This window comes from Daphnia magna, unplaced genomic scaffold (assembly GCF_020631705.1).
Source record: "Daphnia magna isolate NIES unplaced genomic scaffold, ASM2063170v1.1 Dm_contigs092, whole genome shotgun sequence".
Taxonomy (NCBI): Eukaryota; Metazoa; Arthropoda; class Branchiopoda; order Diplostraca; family Daphniidae; genus Daphnia; species Daphnia magna.
The window spans coordinates 239,325-248,999 of record NW_025533122.1 but is presented as its reverse complement, the minus strand read 5'-3'; the positions used below and the strand labels follow the sequence as shown (position 1 = coordinate 248,999).

The 9,675-nt window shown below is 38.5% G+C and overlaps 1 protein-coding gene across 1 annotated transcript; it reads right to left on the bottom strand.

The window, feature by feature from the left end:
* Window positions 1–3,278: 3,278 nt before the first annotated feature.
* On the bottom strand, window positions 3,279–4,873 carry LOC123477568. Its single transcript, XM_045180950.1, has 4 exons — window positions 4,838–4,873; window positions 4,503–4,701; window positions 4,144–4,394; window positions 3,279–3,473 (listed from the first exon to the last, which is right to left on the bottom strand). The coding sequence occupies exons 1-4, from the start codon at window positions 4,871–4,873 to the stop codon at window positions 3,279–3,281; spliced, it is 681 nt and encodes a 226-aa protein (XP_045036885.1).
* Window positions 4,874–9,675: the final 4,802 nt, after the last annotated feature.

Below are 9,675 nucleotides of genomic sequence, written 5' to 3'. Positions count from 1 at the left end.
TACTTTTCGAAAGGGTTTGTACACCAGGACTTGGTCTCCTACTTGAAATTGAAGCTCTCTGTGTCCACTGTCATACTCTCGTCGCTGGTTGTCCTGGGCGACTCCCAATCGCGTGTGCACCAATGCTCGAGCCTTCGCCAATTCGGTCACAACCTGGGTTGCATAATCCGGAGCCGTTCCCGACGTAACCAGCCGAGGGTTGGCATCCGCACCTAATTCCAAATCAATAGGTAACATTGGTTCACGCCCGTAAAGCAAAAAAAATGGTGAATATCCCGTAGATTCCTGCCGCGCCGTGTTGTAAGCAAAACACACGTAAGGTAATGCCTCGTCCCAGTCTCTATGGTCCGCGCTGACATACATTGAGAGCATAGCCGCCAAGGTGTGATTCATTCGCTCAACCAATCCGTTTGCCTGTGGATGGTAACTTGACGTTGTCTTGTGGTTGGTTCCAAGATTCTTCATGACTTCTTGGGTAAGCTCAGCTATAAAACATTTCCCTTGATCCGAAATGATGGATTTCGGTGCTCCATGACGCAGCACAATTTGTTCAACGAAAAATGTTGCCACCATATCCGCCTTTCCGTTGGGCATGGCCCGTAGTTCCACCCACTTCGTTAAGTAGTCAACAGCAACGATGATCATCTTATTTCCGGTGTTGGACATAGGAAACGGACCTAAGAGGTCGATTCCCACCTTTTGAAATGGACGTGCCACCTGAATACACTGCAGGAAACCGGCTGGCCGTTTGTTCACTCCTTTTCGACCCTGGCAATTAGGACATGATTGCACATAATTCGTAACATCAATCGCCAAACGCTCCCAAAAGAATCGATTAGCAATTTTCGTTAGGGTGCGTCGAACTCCCATATGCCCTGATATCAAGTCGTCATGGTATGCCTTTACGACGCGTTCCCGAAAGGAACGTGGGACGCACAGGCGACGATACTGTTTACCGTTTTTAATGGTCTGTAAGCATAGTCGCCCATTGAATAGACAGAAGTTTTTTAACGTTGCACGACCTGCTTCCAACTGGTCCATCAGACTACGCCACCGCGGGACCCGACGCTGCTCCGCAACGAATTCTTCCTCCGGTCCAAAATCCACCGATCTGCCACTCCCCACAAGTCCAATGGCCACACAGCGATCTTCTTCTTGGTCTTCGGTCACGGGTAAAGGGCATCGCGAGAGGCAATCTGCGTTGTCATGGAGTTTTCCGCTTCTATACCGGATTTCGATGTCATACTCCTGTATCGACAAGCTCCAACGGGCTAGCCGTCCAGCGAGATCTCGTTTGGTTAACAACCAACACAGCGCCTGGTGGTCTGTAACTACCACGATCTTGCATCCCCATACATAACCTTTAAATTTTTTTAAGGCCCAAACCAAGGCCAGGCATTCTTTCTCGGTGATGCTGTAGTTTATTTCGGAGCTGCTTAACAGGCGGCTGGCATAGGCCAACGGATGTTCTTGCCCTTCCACTCGTTGTGCCAATACCGCACCAATGCCGTAGCCACAGGCATCGGGAATGATTTCCATTGGTAGGTCATAATTCGGATGAGCCAGGACTGGGGCTGCAAGCAGCGCTTGCTTCAGTGTGTTGAAGCTGGACTCCTGGTCAGGACCCCAATCAAACACTGCATCCTTTTTGGTTAACAAAATTAACGGGCGTGCAATTATAGAAAAATCTTTGATGTGTGGACGATAATAAGAGCACAGGCCAAGATAGCTCTGTACTTTCTTCACTTTAAGAGGCACCGTCTTTCCTTCGTTGCACGGTGGGAACTCCTTTACCGCTGCTAATTTGTCCGGGTCTGGACGAATACCATCCGCATCCACTACATGACCTAATACTTTCAAACTGGTTTCCGCAAAATGACATTTGGACACCTTCAACTTAAGGCCCGCTTTCTTTAAACTCTCCAATACCAACCTTAGTCGTTCGACATGGAGGTCGATTGTTGACGAGTACACTATAACATCATCCAAGTAGACGAGGCACGCTGTCCATCGAAGTCCGGCCAGTATAATATCCATGGACCGCTGGAATGAACTGGGACCGTTCGATAGGCCAAATGGGAGTACCTTGAACTGGTACAACCCATCAGCCGTAATAAAGGCAGTCTTGTGACGGTCCTCGTCTCTCACCGGAATCTGATGATATCCGGCTTGTAAGTCGAGGATGGAAAAAAATTCTGCTCCTTCCAATCGGCTCAGCACATCCGCAATTCTTGGTAGAGGATAAACATCCCGTACCGTGACCGAATTCAGCTTTCTGTAATCGACACAGAATCTCCATGTTCCATCCTTCTTTCTGATTAGCACCACCGGTGCGGACCACGAGCTGTCCGAAATTTCGATAATTCCCGCCTCTTCCAAACTTTTTACTTGTTCGTTCACGATGGTTCTAGCCTTCTACGCGCTGGCATACGGGGCCTGATGGATTGGCGGGGAATCTCCCGTTTCAATGTTATGTTCAGATATGTTGCAGCGGCCTACTTCCGAAGCGTGTGCCGCAAAACATTCCAAATTTTCTTCTAGCAATTGGAACATTTTTTCACGTTTGTCTTTCGGAATGCCATGATTGACTTGTTTTTTGAGGTCGTCTATGAGTGTCCTCTGCTGATTCACTTCTTCCTTTGTTGGTGGTCTGGTCATTGGGGAGTTCTCTTCTTTTGTCGTTAGGCCACAGCTCAGCACTTCTCCGTCGTAGCCACTGATGACTCCCAATGTCGTCCCCTTTGGAATCCACACGCTAGTCGACGTTAAATTGGCCAACGGGGTGAAATCCACTTTGGCTGCCAGTAACGCGTGTCCCACCGACACTCCCTTGGTTTGTAGAAGTTTTCCTGATGGTTCGAAACAAAAGTTCTCCGCCTGTAAAGCTGGCGCTACTGTCATCACATTGGCCACTGAGAAAGAAGGGATTGTTACATCAGCGTTGGTAATCAATTTAACCGACCGTGTTTGGTGATCTGTCCGCTGCGATGTAATGGCTGCAAGAGGCTGATCTCCAAAAGTAATTGAGGCCTTCGGCTCTCGATAATCAATTTGTACTTTGCCATACTGTTTCAGGAAATCATTGCCCAAAATCAAATCAATTCCGTCCATCCCAAATACCACCGCTTCGCCAGTTGCTGTTCCCATTTTGTGGTTGACCGAAATGGTGGCTGCTCCCATCAACGTTGCTTGTTCTCCATTAGCCATCACCACCCGCGGTCCGTCCCATGGACGCAGCACAAACTGGGATGCACGTAGCAGCTCCGGTGATATAACTGTCAGTGCTGCCCCTGTGTGTCGACGACTGCCATTACTTGCCGTGTTCCACAAGTGACTTCTTCTCTGATCAGCTTGCTGAAATCTACTCTAAGGATAGGTTGCTCTTTTATCTCCTCCTGTGTTGATGAATCTGCAGTCGTCTCGGCTAGCTGGGACACGATGTTGATTGGCGCGGGAGGACCCAACGGCCCTCTCTGTGGGCCAGGAGGACCTGAGTAGGATCGTTGTCGGAAACGAGCAGATTGCGGATTTTCCCAACAATTCCGGGCCATGTGCCCCGTTCCGTTACAACAGTAGCATTTGAGTACTCCGTTATTGTTTCTGTAGATTCTCTCCGACTCTCCCCACGTAACTGTCTTCTCGTTTCCTGGTCTCTTCGGAGGTGGAGTTGCTTGAATCTTCAAACTTTCTACCGCACCTTGCAGTTCTTTAATTACTTTCCATAATTCCGTATCAGCCACAGTTGGAGCTGGTTTTGGAAGGGTCCGAATGAAATCAATTGGAACATCCGCCACTCTGGTTGCTGCCACCCCGAGCACCGCGTCCGGCCAGTTTCGTCTATTGGCCAAGAGCTTGGCATCAGTAAACCGTTTCGCCGCCTCTAAAAATTCTTCGCCTGTTTTGGGTTGTAACGGGTACAATTTTTCGACCAACGAGGGCCGTAATCCCCCAAAAAAGATAGTCGACTTTGGTGGCTTCCGCCATTGTTGGATCCACCACCCTACAAAGATCAATAACATCGTAATAGTAGTTAGTTGTCGCTTCTTCGATACCTTGAACCCGGTTCCGCAAGCGTGTTTCCTGGAACAGCTTGTAGTTTTGTTGCTGAAATTCTTTCAAAAACAGTGTTCTGACTCCAGTTACTGCCGGAAGATCAGCTGCGTTGAGGCCAACCCCCGGTCGTATGGGTAAATCACGCCACTCCGTCGGAAGTGTGGAGCACAGGTACCATTTTCTTGCCGCTCCATCCAGATACATGCTGAAATTCGCCCTTAGCTCCGTATCGCCCCATTGATTGTACGCTCCCGTTGACTCGTAACGCTCAAGCCAGTCGAAGGCGTCATCTTCCGGCGTTGCCTTAAAGACCTTGGGACTCAAAAACTTTATCTGAGGAGGCATAATGCCAGTACCTGAATCACTATCGGTATCTGCAAATAACTGCTCCTCGTCAGTGCTGTCCCCGTTTTCCTCTTCTTCGCTTTCTTCGCTACTTTCGTGTGCGTCGTCAATACTCTTGTCTACGTTAGATTCTTCAAGATCTTTCGCAGTACTCTCCAACTCGTCGTCTTCACTTTTTTCGCTACCTTCTTTAACTGCCTCAATACTCTTGTCTACGTAAGATTCTTCAAGATCTTTCGCAGTACTCTCCAACCTTTTTCCGCCTGGATTATCCGCTGCCCACTTCCCACTACGTCCTCTGTGCTGTCCGGCTCAACAGTTTTTTCTTCCAGATGCTGTTCCGGTACCGGGCGCGTAGATGGAGGCAAAGGGGTGTAAACGTCTGCTCAGATCCCTTGGACAACTAGGCCAACGTCGATTCGATGACTTTCTCATTTACCTCCGGCAAAAAAACATGATTAATGTCTTTCTGCATTACAATACCTCAAAATCTTGTCACAGCAATAAACGATTTCCTTGAGAGAAAGCTAATAGAAACCAAATAGTCTTCCCCACTGTCAGCCGAAAACGTGGCTCCGTATCCAACAATTTAAGATTTGGCACAACCCGTTGGTTAAACCGCTTGTGGTAGAGCCCCTAAACGATTTTCGCCTCTGACAATGAATAATACTATAAGATAAACTTCCTTGCCTTGTCTCCTTAGTAATGCTGCATCTCCACCATTTGTTACACTTGGGGGTGATGTGTAACAGAGTGTATTAGGACGTCCACACGGTAAGACGTCAAGTAAGAACATTGCATTCAAGAGACACTACACCGCCTATTTATGGTAGGTGAACAGCAAGGTTGAATCATCGAGTGCTTTCGCCCTTGCTGTCTCTACGAACAATCGAAATAACCCGTATGACTTATTACTGAGCAAGGTCGGTTGTACGAGTACATCCGCCCTTGCTTGTTTCTACAAAAGAAGAAGATACCCTTAACCATTTACTACAAAGCAAGGCCGAACGTTCGAGTACATTCGCCCTTGCTTGTTTCCCCGAAGCGTTAGAGAAGGTGCAAGCGTCCTGTGATGCTACCGCAACATTCAGACAAAACAAGGTCGAATGTACTCGTACATTCGCCCTTGCTTGTTTCCAAGAAGGAGGTGAGTGTGTGGTGTGTCTCACGCGTATGTCACGTGATCTCCACGTGACAATATACTTGTATTCAATGTGAACACACTGTTGTATTATGAGTTTATACTTCTACATGTAAACAGAATCAAATTTACTTGTATTCAATGTGAATACACTGTGATACCATGAGTTTTTACTTCTATATGTAAACAGGATCAAATATACTTGTATACAATGTGAATACACTGTGATGCCATGAGTTTTTACTTCTATATGTAAAAAGGATCAAATATACTTGTATTCAATGTGAATACACTGTTATATTATGAGTTTATATTTCTACATGTAAACAGAATCAAATATACTTGTATTCAATGTGAATACACTATTATATTATGAGCTTATACTTCTACATGTAAACAGAATCAAATATACTTGTATTCAATGTGAATACACTGTTATACCATGAGTTTTTACTTGTATATGTAAACAGGATCAAATATACTTTTATTCAATGTGAATACACTGTTTTATTATAAGTTTATAATTCTATATGTAAACAGAATCAAATATACTTGTATTCAATCTGAATACACTATTATATTATGAGCTTATATTTCTACATGTAAATAGAATCAATTATTCTTGTATTCAATGTGAATACACTGTTATGTTATGAGTTTATACTTCCACATGTAAACAGAATCAAATATACTTGTATTCAATGTGAATACACTGTGATACCATGAGTTTTTACTTCTATATGTAAACAGGATAAAATTTACTTGTATTCAATGTGAATACACTGTAATTTTATGAGTTTATACTTCTACATGTAAACAGAATAAAATATACTTGTATTCAATGTGAACACACTGTTATATTATGAGTTTATACTTCTACATGTAAACAGAATCAAATTTACTTGTATTCAATGTGAATACACTGTGATACCATGAGTTTTTACTTCTATATGTAAACAGGATCAAATATACTTGTATTCAATGTGAACACACTGTTATATTATGAGTTTATACTTCTACATGTAAACAGAATCAAATATACTTGTATTCAATGTGAATACACTGTGATACCATGAGTTTTTATTTCTATATGTAAACAGGATCAAATATACTTGTATTCAATGTGAATACACTGTGATGCCATGAGTTTTTACTTCTATATGTAAACAGGATCAAATATACTTGTATTCAATGTGAATACACTGTTATATTATGAGTTTATATTTCTACATGTAAACAGAATCAAATATACTTGTATTCAATGTGAATACACTATTATATTATGAGCTTATACTTCTACATGTAAACAGAATCAATTATTCTTGTATTCAATGTGAATACACTGTTATATTATGAGTTTATACTTCCACATGTAAACAGAATCAAATATACTTGTATTCAATGTGAATACACTGTTATATTATGAGTTTATTCTTCTACATGTAAACAGAATCAAATATACTTGTATACAATGTTATTACACTGTGATACCATGAGTTTTTACTTTTATATGTAAACAGGATCAAATATACTTGTATTTAATGTGAATACACTGTTATATTATGAGTTTATACTTCTACATGTAAACAGAATCAAATATACTTGTATTCAATGTGAATACACTGTTATACCATGAGTTTTTATTTGTATATATAAACAGGATCAAATATACTTTTATTCAATGTGAATACACTGTTTTATTATAAGTTTATAATTCTACATGTAAACAGAATCAAATATACTTGTATTCAATGTGAATACACTATTATATTATGAGATTATACTTCTACATGTAAACAGAATCAAATATACTTGTATTCAATGTGAATACACTGTTATATTATAAGTTTATACTTCTACATGTAAACAGAATCAAATATACTTGTATTCAATGTGATTACACTGTGATACCATGAGTTTTTACTTCTATATGTAAACAGAATCAAATATACTTGTATTCAATGTGAACACACTGTTGTATTATGAGTTTATACTTCTACATGTAAACAGAATCAAATATACTTGTATTCAATGTGAATACACTGTTATACCATGAGTTTTTACTTGTATATGTAAACAGGATCAAATATACTTTTATTCAATGTGAATACACTGTTTTATTATAAGTTTATAATTCTATATGTAAACAGGATCAAATATACTTGTATTTAATGTGAATACACTGTTATTTTATGAGTTTATACTTCTACATGTAAACAGAATCAAATATACTTGTATTCAATGTGAATACACTATTATATTATGAGCTTATATTTCTACATGTAAATAGAATCAATTATTCTTGTATTCAATGTGAATACACTGTTATGTTATGAGTTTATACTTCCACATGTAAACAGAATCAAATATACTTGTATTCAATGTGAATACACTGTGATACCATGAGTTTTTACTTCTATATGTAAACAGGATCAAATATACTTGTATTCAATGTGAATACACTGTAATTTTATGAGTTTATACTTCTACATGTAAACAGAATAAAATATACTTGTATTCAATGTGAAAAAACTGTTATATTATGAGTTTATACTTCTACATGTAAACAGAATCAAATTTACTTGTATTCAATGTGAATACACTGTGATACCATGAGTTTTTACTTCTATATGTAAACAGGATCAAATATACTTGTATTCAATGTGAACACACTGTTATATTATGAGTTTATACTTCTACATGTAAACAGAATCAAATATACTTGTATTCAATGTGAATACACTGTGATACCATGAGTTTTTACTTCTATATGTAAACAGGATCAAATATACTTGTATTCAATGTGAATACACTGTGATGCCATGAGTTTTTACTTCTATATGTAAACAGGATCAAATATACTTGTATTCAATGTGAATACACTGTTATATTATGAGTTTATATTTCTACATGTAAACAGAATCAAATATACTTGTATTCAATGTGAATACACTATTATATTATGAGCTTATACTTCTACATGTAAACAGAATCAATTATTCTTGTATTCAATGCGAATACACTGTTATATTATGAGTTTATACTTCCACATGTAAACAGAATCAAATATACTTGTATTCAATGTGAATACACTGTTATATTATGAGTTTATTCTTCTACATGTAAACAGAATCAAATATACTTGTATACAATGTGATTACACTGTGATACCATGAGTTTTTACTTTTATATGTAAACAGGATCAAATATACTTGTATTTAATGTGAATACACTGTTATATTATGAGTTTATACTTCTACATGTAAACAGAATCAAATATACTTGTATTCAATGTGAATACACTGTTATACCATGAGTTTTTATTTGTATATGTAAACAGGATCAAATATACTTTTATTCAATGTGAATACACTGTTTTATTATAAGTTTATAATTCTACATGTAAACAGAATCAAATATACTTGTATTCAATGTGAATACACTATTATATTATGAGATTATACTTCTGCATGTAAACAGAATCAAATATACTTGTATTCAATGTGAATACACTGTTATATTATAAGTTTATACTTCTACATGTAAACAGAATCAAATATACTTGTATTCAATGTGATTACACTGTGATACCATGAGTTTTTACTTCTATATGTAAACAGGATCAAATATACTTGTATTCAATGTGAATACACTGTTATATTATGAGTTTATATTTCTACATGTAAACAGAATCAATATACTTGTATTCAATGTGAATACACTATTATATTATGAGCTTATAATTCTACATGTAAACAGAATCAATTATTCTTGTATTCAATGTGAATACACTGTTATATTATGAGTTTATACTTCCACATGTAAACAGAATCAAATATACTTGTATTCAATGTGAATACACTGTTATATTATGAGTTTATTCTTCTACATGTAAACAGAATCAAATATACTTGTATACAATGTGATTACACTGTGATACCATGAGTTTTTACTTTTATATGTAAACAGGATCAAATATACTTGTATTTAATGTGAATACACTGTTATATTATGAGTTTATACTTCTACATGTAAACAGAATCAAATATACTTGTATTCAATGTGAATACACTGTTATATTATAAGTTTATACTTCTACATGTAAACAGAATCAAATATACTTGTATTCAATGTGA